Source organism: Chiloscyllium plagiosum, chromosome 2 (genome assembly GCF_004010195.1).
Source record: "Chiloscyllium plagiosum isolate BGI_BamShark_2017 chromosome 2, ASM401019v2, whole genome shotgun sequence".
Taxonomy (NCBI): Eukaryota; Metazoa; Chordata; class Chondrichthyes; order Orectolobiformes; family Hemiscylliidae; genus Chiloscyllium; species Chiloscyllium plagiosum.
The window spans coordinates 82,861,237-82,879,496 of NC_057711.1; the positions used below are offsets into that span (position 1 = coordinate 82,861,237).

At 41.7% G+C, this 18,260-nt stretch overlaps 1 protein-coding gene across 5 annotated transcripts in view; it reads left to right on the top strand.

The window, feature by feature from the left end:
• The window catches only part of LOC122561322 (solute carrier family 28 member 3-like), a 196,365-nt gene that overhangs the window by 107,153 nt on the left and 70,952 nt on the right, over positions 1-18,260 (top strand). For all 5 annotated transcript variants that reach the window (XR_006314992.1, XM_043713019.1, XM_043713029.1 and 2 more), the window contains 2 exons: positions 11,566-11,691; positions 17,829-17,959. Coding sequence is in view for 4 of the 5 variants with exons in the window: in XM_043713019.1 (XP_043568954.1) it covers positions 11,566-11,691; positions 17,829-17,959 (257 nt within the window). In the remaining variant the exon portion in view is untranslated. The remainder of the gene's footprint in view (positions 1-11,565; positions 11,692-17,828; positions 17,960-18,260) is intronic.

Genomic DNA, 18,260 nt, shown 5'->3' on the forward strand with positions numbered 1-18,260 from the left:
TGAGGGTTGACCTTATAGAGGTTTATAAAATTATGAGGGGCATGGATAGGGTAAACAGACAAAGTCTTTTCCCTGGGGTTGGGGAGTCCAGAACTAGAGGGCATAGGTTTAGGGTGAGAGGGGAAAGATATAAAAGGGACCTAAGGGGCAGCTTTTTCATGCAGAGGGTGGTACGTGTATGGAATGAGCTGCCAGAGGATGTGTTGGAGGCTGGTACAATTGCAACATTTAAGAGGCATTTGGATGGGTATATGAATAGGAACGGTTTGGACGGATATGGGCCGTGTGCTGACAGGTGGGACTAGATTGGGTTGGGATATCTGGTCGGTATGGACGGGTTGGACCGAAGGATCTGTTTCCATGCTGTACATCTCTATGACTACATGACTCTACTCCTGTTGCCCTAAATTTTTTAAGTAACTTGGCATATCAGGACAAGATCCTGGTAGATACTTCCACATCTTACTTTTGTCTTCTGATAGCAGTTGCCTTCCGTCTCCTCTCTAGGGATCAATTTCCATGCAATGACAACTGAACTAGCGTGAAGTTTCATTTGATATCATCTCTCATTGGAAGAGAAGAAATTGTTTTCCTAATCAGTTTCTCAGAACTAAGTTTAAGTCCTTGTGCATTTTCAGCAGAGCAACTCGATTGTGCCTGTTTTCCCTGATGGCTTGATAACTCAAATTCCCATGCCTTCGAGAACCAAAGATCACATTCCTAGACATTTCTAAGAATTGATTTTGAACCTTCAAATTTCTCCTTCTGTCTCTTGGTCTGTTCACACCCTACCTTGTTACCAACTACCCATGGTATTCCAATAATCCCCAAGCCCACCCTATTGCAGAATACATTGAGAGTTAATATTTTCTTTCAAATTTGGTTCTATAAATAGTTTAATCCTCCTTTAGGATAACTGACAAGTATATCGGGGGCAAGAACCCTTTTTAGGGCTCATGACTAGATTCTGAGACTAGATTCTTTGGGAAGAAAATAGGATGTTTACCATTTTCAGGTTTATACATGCCCTATTTTTTGATATTTGCAGTACCTAAATGGTCGAGCTTGCCTGTACACAAACCAAGAAAAATCTCCTCGGCCCTCATTATACTTAAGGAGTGTATCAAGAGTCTTCTGAACTTTGTGGGCGTCTGTAAAGATTCTGGAGTTGGCACTATATTCTGCATTTTTGACTGTTTCTCACTGAGATTTACCACATGAGATTGCGTTGGACTGCAGTTATCCTTGTCAGCACATTTTTAAAAAATAAGATTTTGCCTTGTATTATTATGAGTTTGGTGTTGTGTTCAAAGCTGTCTTCCATGATAGGAACATTGAAATCTTTGAGTGCCTTTTGGCATATTTTGGTGTTAACTTAAATTCTGCTCAAAAGTGTCATTGTCCAGTTCTACTATCGTATCATTTGGTTTCCATGCATAGTTTGTCACTTATTGCCCATTCCTCATCTAAACTATTTATTCTATCAATAGACGCTGAACTGAATTTTAAGTTGGGGGTGCACTGAAAGTAGGGGAACTGCTAGCACATGGGAACTCCAGACATAAGTGCACGATAACTATCATTGGTATTTTAACCCACTCACTATTATATGATTTCTGGGGTTCCTAACCAATTTGTATTAGGAAATCTGATGAATGGTATGATTTCAACTTCAGCATTTAAGTGGACATTCTGAACATGCAATTTGAAAGAATTTGGAATTGACAGGCAAAGAAAACAAGTGCCAGGATGGAATCGAGACAAAGAAATATTGCCATTCATTTCAGAGTTGCTTCCCTGGATATGGTGCTGGGAGCTTTGAGGACACGAAGAGATGTTCTGTTTCTTAGCAATGGGGTAAGAAGCCAATTCTGGACAAAGAACATGAAGCAGTTCAATGACCTAAGTAGGGGAGGAAAGGTGAGAACAATTCACAACATCCTGATGTGTATCAACCAAACTCCTTGAATCTGTCTCTCAAGCTTATTATGGCATATCACTTCTCACACCAACTTACCTCTACCCATCCTTATGTATTTATGCATTTTCTTATATTCTATCTGCCTATCAAACTCTGAAACTCCCCTTCATGCTCTTCCGAAGCAGGATTTTCTGCTTTGAAATGGGTGTCAGGAATCAGACAATTTCCCGATGTTGCAATTCTGCCTTTTGAGCGGTCATGCCTGCCCACCATATTTTTACTTGTAGAGTTGGAGACAGGCTAGAATTGCAATGATGGTGTGTTGAAGGATGGTGAAGACTCAATCTGTGGTACAAACTATGTCAGCAGGGGAGGTGTATCAGCCAATTCCGAGTCTTTTATAAGGCCTGCCTAAATGATATTCTTTTATTACTTTGCTGAATGGGAGAGTTTTCAGGAAGTGACTGTGAACGCTGATAAGTGGTGAAGCAATGATTTTCAGTGCTTCAACAGGCAGTTAAAAACGTTTACCTGTGAGTACTTTTGTTAATATAACTGATGGCTGATGCGTGATTGCCCTGTGAGAGTTCATGTTAAGAACAGTTCCTTTGTGTCCTCCCAGCCCATTCTAAGATTTGTTGCTATCTTTACACGCTTTCTTTGAAGACCTACCTTTGAGGACTTAGCTGGAATAGCCTTTTGCTGCTTCCCTCCTGCAAATGCCTGCACTTAACCAAATGGACATACAGCAATTCACAGCACAGTTCTGCAAGTGAGCACAGCAGTTCTGCTGAGGTGTCAATCCCCTTTCTCAGATCTCAACATTGCAAATTCAAACAAATAAAGATCTAACGCTAGACAGAAATGTACAGTAAAGGGCAGAACCCTTAGTAGCATCAACATATAGAGAGATATCTAAGCGTACAGATCTACAGTTCTCTGAAAGTGGCAATGCAACTAGCTGGGGGTGGTCAAGGCATATGGCATGCATGCCTTCATCCATCAGAGCACAGAGTATAAAAATTGGCAAGTCATATTGTAGCTGTTTGAACTATCGTTAGGCCACATTTGGAATATCATGTACAGTTCTGGTCGCCACACTACCAGATGTGGAGGATGTGGAGGATATGGAGAGGGTACAGAAACAGTTTACCACGATGCTGCCTGTTTTGGAGGGTATTAGCTATGACAATGGATTACACAGACTTGGTTTGTTTTCTCTGAAATGTCAAAGGATAAGGGGCGACCTGATACGAGTTTACAAAGTTGTGAGAGGCATGGATAGGATGTATAGTCAGAGTCTTTTCCCTAGGTTAGAAATGTTAATTTCTAGGGAACATAGATTTACGGTAAAAGGGAGTAAGTTTAAAGGAGATCATAAAATCCTCTAGTGTGGAAGCAGATCATTTGGCCATCTGGTCCATACCAACCTTCCAAAGGACATTCCACCCAGACCCACCCCCATCCTGATAGTCCGCATTTTCTATGGCTAATTCATCTAGCCTGCATCTCCCTGGATGCTGTGGTCAATTTAGCTTGGTTGAATCACCTATGCTGGACATTTTTTGGCTGGGGAGGAAACCCACACAGACACTCACGGGAGAATGTGCAAACTCAACACAGATAATCCACTGACGGCAGAATTGATGCTGTGAGTTGGCAGTGCTAACTACTGAGCCACCGTCAGTTACTGATATGAGAGTCAGGTGGCAAGTGCCTGGAATATGCTGGAGGATGTAGTGGAGGTGGATATAATAGTAACATTTAAGAAGCCTCTTGACAGAGATATGTATAGACAGGAATAGAGGGAGGTGATGGCCTAATGGTGTTGTTGCTGGACTATTAATCTATAGACCCAGGAAATTGTCAGGGAACCTGGGTTCAAATCTTGCCATGGCAGATGGTGGAATTTGAATTCAATTCTTAAAAAATCTGGAATTAAGAGTCTAATGTTGACGTGAATCCATTGTCAACTGACAGTTTACCAACGTCCTTTAAGGAAGGAAGCTGCTATCTTTACCCTAGCCTGTCCTACATGTGACTCCAGACTCACAGCAATGTGGTTGACTCTTAACTGCCTTCTGAGGCGTTGGCATGGTCAGCGATACCCACAACCTGTAAATTAGTTTAAAAAAAAGTCTGCTTTGAGGCAAAAAAGGTTTTTAGTTTCGAAAGGCATCATGTATTTGTGCAGTCTTAATGGGCTGAAGGGCCTGTTCCTGTGTTGCACTGTTCTTTGTTCAAATCCCTTGAAGAACTTTAATTATGACAAAGTGGCCACACAGTCTCAACACATATCACTCTGCCACTCATCCAGGAACAGTGGGCCATCAAACCTCTACACAGTGAACCCAGCACTGATGTGGGAGACTTAAAACACCATTCCATCACCATCATGGCATCTTGATAAGTGACCTTATGCAACATAAGAAGATAAGAAATAAGAGCAGGAGTAGGCTGTCTGGCCCATCAAAGGTGTTCTGCCACTCAGTAAGATTATGGTTGATCTTCTTGTGGACTCAGTTCCACTTAGCTGCTTGCTCACCATAACCCTTAATTCCTTTACTGTTAAAAATCTATCAATTGCCTTACAAATATTCAATGAGTTTGTCTCAGCTGCATCTCTGGGCATGGAATTCCATAGATTCACAACCCTTTGGGTGAAGAAGTTCTTCCTCAGCTCAGCCCTAAAACTGCTGCCCCTTATTTTGAGGATATGACCCCCAGTTCTAATTTCACCTGCTAGTAGAAACCTCCCTGCTTCTATCTTATCTATTCCCTTCAGAATTTTATATGTTTCCATAAGATCCCCTCTTATTTTTTTAAATTTTAATGAGTTTAGTTTCTACCTACTCAATTTCTCCTCATAAGGCAACCCCCTCAATTCTGGAATCAACTTAACAAACCTCCTCTGTACACCTTCCAGTGCCAGTACATCGTTTCTCAAGTAGGAGACCAAAACTGTACACAGTACTTCAGGTGTGGCCTCATCAGCGCCTATACAACTGCAGCATTACCTATCTATTTTTAATCCCCATCCCTCTAGCGATGAAGGTCAATATTCCATTTGTCTTCTTAATTACCTGCTGCAGCTGTGATCCATGCACAAGGTTACCCATGCACAAGGTTACCCAGGTCCTTTTGCACAGCAGCATGCTGCATTTTTTCACCAGTAAAATAGAAGTTCATTTTGCTGTTATTCCTATCAAAATGGATGACCTCACATTTACCTCACATCATTGCCAGACCCTCGTCCACCCACTTATCTGTATCCCCCTGCAGACTTCAGTGTCCTCTGCACACTTTGCTCTACCACTCATTTTAGTGTCATCTGTAACCTTTGACACTACACTCGGTCCCCAACTCTAAATCTTCTATGTAAATCGTAAACAACTGTGGACCCAGCACTGATCCCTGAGGTGTACCACTGGCCACAGACTACAAACCAGAAAACATCCATTTATCCCCATTCTTTGCTTTCTGTTAGTTAACCAATCTTCTAAACGTGACAATACATTATCCATAATACAGTGCCTACAGTGCACCTTTATCTTATGCAACATCCTTTTGTGTGGCGCTTTGTCAAATGCCTTCTGTAAATCCACTGGTTCCCTGTTGTCCACGGGACTCATAAGGTTCTTAAAGGATCCCAGTAAATTCGTTAAACATGACTTGCCTTTGTGAATCCATGTTTTGTCAGCCCAATGGGACAATTTCTATCCAGATGTCTCACTATTTCTTTTTAAAATATTGTGTGTTGTATAGAGCTTTTTGCTGAGTCCATCACGAAGGATGCGAGCCTGAGAGAAATGCCTTTTCCAGGTAGCGGAGGCCTGCAGGTCAAAGCCTTCCTGTACATGGATGATGTCACTATTTTCTGGTCAGATCCGCTGTTGGCTCACAGCCTCATGAGTGTCTGTGACCAGTTTGAACCAGCCTTGGGAAGCGAGAGCGAGGCCATATTCTTTGGGAACTAGGCTGACAGATTCTATATCCTGTTTACCATCAGGACAGATTACCTGAAGGTGCTAGGGATATATGGTTTGGTGGGCCGAGGAGTATGCAAAATCTTGGGAGTAGTGCATTGCCATGGTGAAGCAGACACTGTTTCTTTAGGAGCACTGCTACCTCTCCATTGTGGGTTAAAAACCTAGTCATCAGGTGTGAAGCACTGTCTCTTGTTGTATATGCTGCAGGGCTGACGCATTACCAGAAACTGCACTGTTGCAGTCGTCCAAGCCACATTTCATTTCACCTGAACGTCTAAGATGGACCATGTCTGCAGGGACTCCTTGTACAAAACTCTGGATAAGGGGGAAAAGAATGTACTCAGTGCTGCCATCATCCTGATGGCCACTTTGTGTGCCGCAGCATCAAGTTGTGCATAGATCCTCAGTACGCAAGCTCCAAGTGTCACTACGTATTGAAGTTCCACCTGTCCCCAATATTGCGAAGGATGGAACTGGCCTCTTTGCAGCGGAACGCTGTAAGTAGTGCTTCATAGAGAAATTTGCAAAGAAAATCTCCTTTGACAGCAGGTCTATCAGGAAGTGGTCAGCACACAGCATCCTCGAGACCCTGCAGGAAAAAGGAGAGGATGGATTCTGCCACGTGGTTCCTCAAGCAGACTGTCAAAGTCATTTGGCAGAATGCCTCATCACTAGAACTTTCCAGCAACCACCAAGACATCGCTTGGCTGGTGGGGAGAAAGGCACGACTTCTGAGATCCTTCATGTCCGCTCAGTCAGTCTGCCCTTGGAGCAGCTGTGGAGGTTTGAGACTGTCACACATATCCTTCTGGAATGTGCAAAGGAAGTCTGAAGAGAGATGCAGTGGTTTTTGGCGAGGTTCGTCCCGGGCAGTACTCTGATGCAGGTTTCTGTGCTGTGCGGTTTGTTCCCCAGGACGCACACAAAAACAAACATAAACTGTGCCTGGAGGGCCATCAAATTCAGTGGAAGACAGTCTTTGGTTTGCCTGAAACTTGTTAGTGTTCCAGAATAAGGGGTTGACCTCAACCTAGTGTTGCAGACTGGCACATTCCAATGTCCAGGAATACGACCTGAGGGACACACTAAAGCTTGGGGCAGCTGTCACCAAGGTGCATTGGGAAAAGGCCACTGTCTGAGGTCTTTCTGCTGAAGTTAAATGGGGATCCATTCAGTTTTCCGACCCTCCTAATGCGTCAACTGTATGTAAATATAATCTTGCTTATGTAAGAGATGTCTATGTTTCCTTGATATGCTGTTGTACAGAACTGACTGCATTTGTGACTATGTATATATACAAAGATTTTTTAACTAATTAAGTATATTTTTGAATTTAAAAAATAGATTCAAGGATTTTCCCCACTACAGAAGCTAAACTATTGTTACCCGCCTTTTGACTACCTCCTCTTTTAAACGGTGATGTCACATTTGTTGTTTTCCAATCTGTCGGAACCACCTCAGAACCTAAGGAATTTTGGTAAATTACCACAAGAGCATTTGCTATTTCCCTTGTCACCTCTTTTAATATCTTGGGATACATTCCATCAGGGCTAGGAGACTTGTCTATCTTTAGCTCCATTAGCTTGCCCAACACTACCTCTTTAGTGATAATGATCATTTCTAGGTCCTTACCTGCCATAACCTTCTTGTCATCAATTATAAGCATATTATTTGTGTATTTCACTGTGAAGACTGACACAAAACACCTGTTCTATGCCTTGGCCATTTCCTCATTTCGCATTAAATTCCCCTTCTCATCCCCCTTCATATGGAATTCTCTGCCCCAGAAGGTAGTGGAGGCCAGGTCTCTGGATACTTTCAAGAAAGAGATGGATAGAGTTCTTAAAGATAGTGGAATTAATGGTATTGGGAATAAGGCAGGAACAGGATACTGATTGTAGATGATCAGCCATGATCATAATGAATGGTGGTGCTGGCTCGAAGGGCCAAATGGCCTACTACTGCACCTATTGTCTTTTGTCCTCTAAAAGAGCAATGTTTACCTTAGTCACTCTTTTTCATTTTGTATATTTGGAGAAACTTTTGCTATCTGTTTTTTATATTTTGAGCTAGGTTACTTTCATAATTCATCTTACTTTTCTTTATACTTTATCCGTGGCTTTCCTACGCACAAAGCCATGTTGACTATCCCTAATCAGTCCTTGTCTTTCCAAATACAAGTACATTCTGTCCCTCAGGATTGCCTCCAACAACTTGCCCACAACCGACATCAGGCTCACTGGTCTATAGTTCCCTGGCTTGTCCTTACCACCTTTCCTAAACAGTGGCACCACGTTAGCCAACCTCCAGTCTTCTGGCACCTTACCTGTGAGTATTGATGATACAAATATCTCAGTAAGAGGCCCAGCAATCACTCCCCACACAGCATTTGCTCCTTGAAATGGGAGTCTCAGGTAGATAGCATAATGAAGGCAGCATTTGGTATGCATTCCTCAGAGTATTGAGTACAGGAGTTGGGAGGTCATGTTGCAGTTGTACAGGACATTGGTAAGGCCACTGTTGGAATATTGCGTGCAATTCTGGTCTTCCTATTGGAAAGATGTTGTGAAACTTGAAAGGGTTCAGAAAAGATTTACAAGGATGTTGCCAGGGTTGGAGGATTTGAGCTATAAGGAGAGGTTGAATAGGCTGGGGCTGTTTTCACTGGAGCGTCAAAGGCTGAGGGGTGACATTATAGAGGTTTATAAAATCATGAGGAGCATGGGTAGGATAAATAGGCAAAGTCTTTTCCCTTGGGTGGGTGAGTCCAGAACTAGAGGGCAGAGGTTTACAGTGAGAGGGGAAAGATACAAAAGAGACCTAAGGGGCAACTTTTTCACGCAGTGGGTGGTACGTGTATGGAATGAGCTGCCAGAGGAAGTGGTGGAGGTTAGTACAATTACAATATTTAAAAGGCATTTGGATGGGTATATGAATAGGAAGGGTTTGGAGGGATATGGGCCGGTTGCTGGCAGGTGGGACTAGATTGGATTGGGATACCTGGTCGGCATGGACAGGTTGGACCGAAGGGTCTATTTCCGTGCTGTACATGTCTATGACTCTAAATACTGTTTGAGGAAATTATCACAGGCACATTCTATGAAGTCCTCAAGGCTACTTTGACTGACGTAGTTTGACTAATCAACATAAAGATTAATGATAATTATTGTACTGTTTTTACATAATCAGTTAGGTCTTTGTTTATTGCCTGTCCCAGTGGGCCTATAGACTACACATATCAGTGGCTTTTCCCCCTTACTATTTCTAATTTCCACCAACATTGATTCAGTCTTTTACTCCATAAAATCTATGTAATTTCTCACTACAACCCTGATATCATCCTTAAATATCTGTGCTAATAATGATGTGGAGGTGCCGATGTTGACTGGGAGTTTGTTGGACTTCTCTCAAGTAATCTGATACACTTAGATATCTAACTCCCAGTCATGACCACCCTACGACCATGACTCTGTAATAGCCACTAAATCATACCAGTAGCAAAGATTTATACCATCAAGTCATTTATCTTGTTTTGAATACTACGAGCATTCAGGTCAAGTGCCCTTCTGCAAGTTTTTGTATCTTTTTGACACCTGGTTATTCTGTAATCCATTGTTCAGTCATGATGACTGAGCTGACATCTCCTTGCCATTCTGTGTTTGATGCTCTTCCTCCTTCTTATCATAGGTGGGGAGAGAGGTTCTTATGCAGTCTGCTGTTCAGTCCTGGTGACTGAGCTGATTTCTCCCAGATTGCTCCTCAGTGCTGTCTTGCTGCTGCTCTCTGTTGGATCATACACCTGGTCAATATGCATACGAATCCAGATATTTCTACTTTCCCAATTTCAATGGCTGGAAGAGACTGCAACAGGAGATGCAGAACTTTTGATTAATCAGAAAGGCCCTGATGAACTCTGACTTTCAAAATGGGCTTCCAAAATCATCGCTGGTCCCAGATCGGCTGCAATCAAAGCAGCATCCACACTCCTGGCAGTTCTTGTAGAGGCTGCATCCTGCTAGAAGTCATGACTTCAGGTAATTAATTGCCTGTCAGAGAATCTGGACTTCATTACAGGAACTAAAGGCTGTAGTGTTGCTTCTGACTCCCTGACTGGTGGACTGGGTAATCTTCTTCATGTTAAGTATTAGCCCTGATTTCTTATTCATTATGTCCTCTTCCAGTGATCGTCTTAACGTCTGTGGAGGCACCATTATTCATTAAAGATTTCAGATAAATAATATTAAATTTTCCTTGCATGCTCCTTGGTACAACTCCATATGTCATTTACTCAAAAGAATAGAATACTCCCTATGCACCTTCAGATATACTCCTATGGTATTGTTTTGAGATTATCTACAGTGTGGAAACAGACCATTCAGCCCAAAAAATCCACACCGGCCGTCCGAAGAGTAACTCACCCACACCCATTTCCCACTGACTAATACATCTAACACTATGGGCTATTTAGCACGGCTAATTCATCTAACCTGCACATCTTTGGATTGTGGAAGGAAACCTGAGCACCCGGAGGAAACCCACACAGACATGGGGAGAATGTGTAAACTCCATTTAGACAGTCACTTGAGGTGGGAATTGAATCTGGGTCGCTGATGCTATGAGGCAGCAGTGCTAACCACTGAGCCACCATGCCACCCTTTTCATGGGGTATGGACACTGCTGGCTAGCCCAGCATTAATTGTCCACATATAATTGCAGTTGAGGAAGTGGTGGTTAGTTGTCCTCTTGAATTGTTGTGCTACATTTAATGCATTGGTACATCCACGATGCTGTCACAGTTCCAGAATTTTTTCCCAGTGACAGCGAATGACAGTGATATAGTTCCATGTATGAATGGTACGTGGTTTTTGGGGGGTGGGGGGTTACTTCTAAGTGACAGTGTTCTCATACATAGGCTAACCTTGATTTTCTTTGTGGGAGTGGTGCTGCTAAAGGAGCTTGAGTTGCTTCAGTTCATCCTGCAGATGGTGCATACTTCTGCCACCATATGCCAGTGATGGTGGGGTGTGAATACTGATGATGGTGAATGGTGGCACTAAAATGGAATGCTTTGTTCTGGATGGTATTGAGTTTGAATGTTATTGGAGTTGTATAATCCAGGCAATTGGATGATATTCCATAACACTCCTGAAATATGCTTCTATACGTTTCTGTAATACAAACTAGATTTAAAACATAACTGGAACAGCACCATCTTACTTCTTAGATCTTTTAACATTTTCTCCCATGTTGCAGAAATATCATGAGTTACAGAAAATCTGCTTATCAGGACAGCTTTCATGGAAAGTGCACAAACTTTAAAGTTTGCAGTAATTTTTGAGTCAAGAATAATGTGCCTCCTCTCATAGAATCTCCAACTTACTTTAACTACAGTTTGCAGCTGTTTTCATCTTGTTTACTGTTGCAATTTCTAGACTTGTTTTGTTTCGGGGTTGTGAGATAGCTGACAAGATTAACATCAGAGTCATAGGTAGTCAAGAATGTGAGCTTCATTTCAAAATCTTCTTTATTTTAATGAAATCTGACAAAATATGTTTCTATAATTAGTAATTCCTGTTGTAAGATAAAAATGTACTTTTGTAAAGTGTTTTGATGTCAGATTCTGAAATGTTTTCTTTTGTCCTATATTCTGCGTAGACTGAATCCCCACTGCTCATTCGTCCATATCTGAAGGATCTTACAAAATCTGAAATACACTCTGTAATGACTAGTGGATTTGCTACCATTGCAGGATCTGTCCTGGGGGCATATATTTCATTTGGGGTGAGTGATTGACATAGTCTGCTAAATGAGTTACAAAATAGAAGCTTTCTGTTCTGTTAAGATTGTGTTTTCTTTTAATACCTCAGATAATTTGAAATAAAACAATTTTTCCTCGTTTTAATATGGCTTATAGACTAAAGGACTGAGTTATCCTCCTTGCATTGGAAAAGGGCCAGAACTCTGCTTCAGCTTCCAACCTTGACCTAGTTTCTTCAGTTAAGAGCAATGTCTAAGTAACACAAGTTTCTGCAAGGAGCTCAGTACAGACAGGGAACTCCCTACTACTCAGGAGAAAGGTGTGGTATTTAGTATACTGTACTTCCATATGGTGTTATGGTCTTGCTCCACAATCACCTGATGAAGAAGCAGCACTTTGAAAGTTAGTGCTTCCAAATAAACCTGTTGTACTATGGCCTGGTGTTTTGTGATTTTTAACTTTGCCCACCCCAGTCCAACACCAGCTCCTCCAAATCGTACTTACATATGAAAGATAGGGAATTCCAAAATTTAAACCCAGAAGTGTTGAGAAATTGTAACATTTTTCAAAGTCAGTGTCGTGTATGATTCAAAGGGGATGTTGCAAATGGCTGCACTCCCATGTGCTTGCTTTAGTTTTCTTTCCTAAACAATGGAAATTGTGGATTAAATAGGTGCCATGATGAATTATTATAGATAACATATAATCTGTTGGTGGAGGATGAGTTTAATTAAATTGATGGCTGACATGTCAGGCATGCTTTGGTTGGTTGAGGGTTGCTTAAGAGTTATGGGAGTTATATTCATCCAAGAAATGGGAAGTATTTTTCATGAGTCATGAGGATGCAAAAAAGGACTTTGGGGAGTTGGTTGTTCACCACAAAATTCGCAGCTTCTGTCTTGGTCTTGTTGCCACAGTTGCCACAGTATTTATGTGACTGGTCCAACTAAATGTTTGGTCAGTGGTTAACCAAGGATGTTGATGGCAGGGCATTCAGCAATGGTAATGCCATTGAATTTCAAGAAGAAATACTTCATCGTCCTCCAATATCTCTACATTGTTAACCTGGTTGGTGGAACTAATCTCACCTTGTTCTATTCTTCTTTATCAATCATAGCAAGAGCATCACTTGCAAATACTTTTCTTCCAACTTCGAGTTATCACCTCTGATGTCTTACAATGATCTATCCTTGGCCTCCTTCCATTTCTTACCTAAATGCAGGTCTTTGGTGACATCATTTGAAGGAGCAATGATGCTTTTCACATGCACACTTATAACCCAGCTTGGTCTCACCATCAGCTCTCTTGATTGTTACTAGGCTAATAGTTTGCTTGTTCAAACTCCAGTATTGGATGTACTAAGTAATCCAATCATTTGGACAGCCAGCAAAGATACGATGGACTTAACAGCCTCCTTTTGAGCTGTAACAGTTCTATCATTCTGAAATAATAGGCATTTTGTTTAGTTTAATACTGGGGTGTCTATAATCATTACTGTCAATACCTACTCCAAACTGTGTTCCCTAATTACCGATTCCATGAGCTACATTTTCTGGAATGGGGTAGAGGCGCTGAAGAAATTTGGAGATGTGGCCTGCCACCTCCTACTTCTTCCCCAACTGACTTTAAATGAGGCTAAGGTGACTATGGGACTCAATCTCTCAGGAAATGGACTTTGTGTGGACTTTACACACTGTGCCATTGGGCATCAGTGGTGGAGGGGTTGATTTTTTTGTAGATATGGTGCCAGTCAAGCAGCTGCTTTGTCCTGGTTCTTGAGAGTTATCAGAGCTGCACTCCAGGAAAGTGGGGAGTATTCTGCCACACTCCTGACTAGTGCCTTGTTGGCACTGGATAGGCTTTGAGGACAGGCTTTACTGCTGCCTGTGGGCGGCACGGTGGCACAGTGGTTAGCACTGCTGCCTCACAGCGCCGGAGACCCGGGTTCAATTCCCGCCTCAGGCGACTGACTGTGTGGAGTTTGCACATTCTCCCCGTGTCTGCGTGGGTTTCCTCCGGGTGCTCCGGTTTCCTCCCACAGTCCAAAGATGTGCAGGCCATGCTAAATTGCCCGTAGTGTTAGGTAAGGGGTATGGGTGGTTTGCGCTTCGGCGGGTCGGTGTGGACTTGTTGGGCCGAAGGGCCTGTTTCCACACTGTAATGTAAATGTAATGTAATGAATCAGGAGATGAGTGTAAGATTCCTAACTTCTGATCTACTGTTGTAGCCATAGTACTTACATGACTAGTCTGGTCAGTGGTAACTCCCAGAATATTGATAATGGGGTTTTCAATAAGAGTGATACAGTTAAATGTCAAGGGGCAATGGTTATTACCTATCATTTGTGTGGCACTAATGTTTCTTACCACTTGTCTGGATATCGTCCAGATATTTTTGCATTTGAATATGGATTGTTTCAATATCTGAGAGTTGCAAGTGTTGCTGAACATTGCCACTTCTGACCTTATGATGGAGGGAAGGTCATTGTTGAAGCAGCTGAAGATGGTTGTGCTAAGAACATTACCAAGGTACAAAAATAGGTGGGAAGGCAAGTAGTGGAGATGGCATAAAGAATTTACAGAGGGATATAGACAAGATAGGCAAATGGGAAAAAGTTTGACAGATGGAATATAATGTGGGAAAATGTGGGGTTATGCTTTTTGGCATGAATGAATAGAAGTGCTGAATATTCCCTAAATAGGGAAAGACTACAGAAAACTGCAGAACACATGGGTTTGGAGCTGTAGTGCATGAATCAGAAAAAGCAAGTATGCAAGTACCTTGGGTAATAGGGAAGGCTAATGGTACGTTGGATTTCATTTCAAAGTGAATGAACTGTAAAAATAGAAAGGTTTTGCTAAGTCTGTACAATACATTGTTGAGATTACACCTTCATTACTGTGTACAGTTTTAGTTCCCTTATCAAAGGTAAGATACACAGGCAATTCAGACAAGATGCACTAGGTCAATGCTGTGCATGAAGTGATTTTCACATAGGAAAGGTTCATTCAGTTGGGTAAGTACTCACTGGAGTTTAGGGGAATAAAGTATGGAATTCTTTACCATAGAGGGCCACCGAAAGTGGGTCATTTAGTCTATTCAAGGCCAAGATAGACAGATTTCTGATCACTTGAGAAATAAAAGGTGATGGAGGTAAAGCAGAAAAATGGAGTTGAGGATTATTAGATCAGCCATGCTCTCATTGAATGGCAGAGTGACCTTGATGGGCCAATGGTCTACTTCTGTTTCTATGTTTTGTGGTCTTACTTTCTTAGGGGTAGATACTGAGGTTGCTCTTAAATTCAAAATTTGATTGTGTGCTTCAAAGGTTTGGAAACCACTGATCTTCAAGATGTACTGCTGATGTTTAAGGTCCTTAGACAGCACCTTCCAACCCATTCTCACTACCATCTCGGAAGAGCAAGGGAAGCAGATACACGGGAACACAACCAACTCCAAGTACCTCTCCAAGCCAGACACCTCCCTGCCCTGGAAATATATCATCATTCCTTTAGTGTTACTCGGTCAAAATCTTAGAACTCCCTTTCTAGTAGCGTTGTGGATATATACACCAAGTGGACTACAGCAGTTCAAGAAGGCAGCTCACTACGATCATCTTAAGGGCAATGAGAGATGGTCAATAAATGTGGCTCAGCCAGTTAAGCCCACATCCGTTGAATGAATAATTTCCCAGCAGCATGTAAAATGTTTGGGTATGCTACTATTAGTATAAAGTTGCTATAGTTCTAAAGTAGCGTAGGGCTGCTTTGCATGATGAGCTTTGTACCTGAGAAACATGCCTTCATTGCTTAAAGTTCTGATCTCATGAACATGGGCTGATCAGATTTGTGTGCTTAGAATGGGTGCTGTGACCATTGTAATGAGATGCAAAATTAATTCTGATGTTATCTCCAGTTACTTATAAAAGAACTATCTCTGACAGTGCACTGAATATTCAAGTTCTCACAGTCAAAGGAACCAAGGTGACCAGGCGATGAAAAGACTGGTACTCACTGGAATGGTATTCCTGGCACAGGCATATATCACAGGGAGTGATCCAAAGATACCACCCAATTCATCAATAGCACTTACTCACTTTGTTAAAGGTATACTGACAGCCCATTAAGGGGCATGTTTTCTTTCACTTTGATACTCCCATCTGTGACCAGCTGAGAACAACTGTGACCTCCATGCTCTGTAGAGGACTGCCCACAGTTGCCTCTGCTACTAGTGCACTGCTTATGACTTAGTAGCAGTTCATCTGATGTGTGTGAGGGTGCAATGAGGTATTGAATCTGTGCTGATAGAGGATGTAGTTGTAAGGTGCATTTTCTTAGTTCTGATCTTGCTGTTCTTGGCCTACTATTGGTGAGGGAGTTGTTCCATTGCTTGGATATCTACATCTCTGAGAAACATGGGAAAAGATCGTGAGGACCAGCCTTGTTGAAAATAAATCTCTGCTTTGTTGAAGCTTCCTCCTGCAACTAAGTCTTTAATATGCTTCTGGGCAAGGTGGAGTTCAATGCATCCTCTTAATGAATTCATCGCACTCTGTAATCACAAACTACTCCTCACGTTTATTTTGCCTTGACTGAAATTTTCATTGTATGTGACCCTGGTGATGTTCATAGCATGACACTAATAACATGAAGGCAAGGTCCCTCTACTTCTATGTGGACTTTCTCAAGGATATTTTAGGACTGTTTTTCTTGCAAAAATGAAGGAGAGTACAGTAAAATACTCCTGGCCTAAATGGCCAATTTTTAAACTATAATGCACAATATTTACCTTTACACACTACCTTTTTTCTGCAGTGAAGAACAGAAGAACTAAGAGGCGGAGCAGGCACTTCAGCCTTTCGAGCCTGCTGAGCCATTTAATATGATAATAGCTGATCTCATCTTGGACTCAACTGCAGTTTCCCCCACGTTCTTCATAACCCTTAAACATAATTGAAGCTGCATTCTTAGGAGTCTTTACAAGATATCAGAGCCCTGAATGGGCTCAAAGTGAATCCTCTAACAAAGTTAGTTGACTCAGATGAAACACTGTGCTCATAATAGTATTTATTGAAGAATGGATATGTATCAATCTCAAGAAGACTCAAAACAGTCTTGTCTCCACATTTGAACCAGGAGGCCAGGGTTGAAGTCCCACCTGTTCCAAGGTTGTGCAATAACATCTGTGAACAAGCTGATTAGAAAATATCCAGCACCAATATTTTCACCTGCTGTCTTGGTTCTCATGTCACTGAGCACTCAAATGTTGAGTTCCTTGGCTGAGATGGTTCTTTTAGAGTCATAGAGGCTTACAGCACAGAAAAAGGTTTTTCAGCCCATTGAGTCTGCATCAGTCAAAAACAGCCACCTAACTATTTTAATCCCATTTTCCAGCACTTGACTCATAACCTTGTTTGTTTGTGCTTGTAAGAAAGTGTAGATGATATTGAGATTCATTTTGCAATCTAATAACAATGGTATCAGAATTGGTCTCCTTGATATCTTGTTCCAACCGTCAGTCATATCTGATCACTTCGTTAGAATCTCTATTTTCAAAGCTGGAAGTCCTTAGCAGAACTATAATTGATTCATTCCAAGAAGTCAATAAGTGTTCTAGGTTCACACTCTACCCATGTTCAAGAAAAGTATGGCCTCAGGCTCTTCAGCTTTTGTATCTGCTGGAAGATGAGCACCCAAAAACTATCTTGCCAAAACATCTGACATAAACTACATCAACATTTACAAAACTGATTTAGGATTTTTAAAATATTGCCATAAAGATTTCTAGAAAAGCTGAATGTCCCAATGACGTATTGCAGCATCCACTTGTGCATTTATTTGAATGAAATGTAAACCCATATGTTGTGCAGGCAAGTATCATCCATGGCAATTTCTGCATGATGATTCACATCAGATTTAAACTAAATAATTCACATTGAAAGTGTAGTGTGTGAGCCCTTGTGTTGCAGTGGTTCTATTCCTACCCCTGAAACCAGGAGCTTTGGGTTCAAGTCCCACCTCCTCCAGTGGTGTGTAATAACATCTCTGAACTGATCAGAAAGATAAGTTAATTAAAAAAAAGTTTAAATGCAAGTAAAATGCGCACTTGCATTACATTGTTGCTGTGAGGACTAATCTAAACTTTGATGTTTCAAATACAGGTTCCAGCTGCCCATTTGTTAACAGCTTCAGTGATGTCTGCTCCTGCAGCTCTGGCTGTAGCCAAACTGTTTTGGCCTGAGGTAGAAACTCCAAACATATCAACTAAATCTAACCTCAAGTTGGATAAAGGGTCAGTTTCATTGCTTTTTTCATTGCTACATGAATGTGAAAGTCATAAAATGTACTGGATGTCCTGTACTTCTGATAAAATAATGAAAGGGAAAAAGGCCTAAGTGCTATAGCTTAGAGTCATGGAGATGTACAGCATGGAAACAGACTCTCAGTCCAACTTGGCCATGCCGACCAGATATCCTAACCTAATCTAGTCCCATTAGCCAGCACTAGGCAATAGCACATATCCCTCTAAATCCTTCCTATTCATATATCCATCCAGATACCTTTTAAATGCTGTAATGCCTCCACCACTTCCT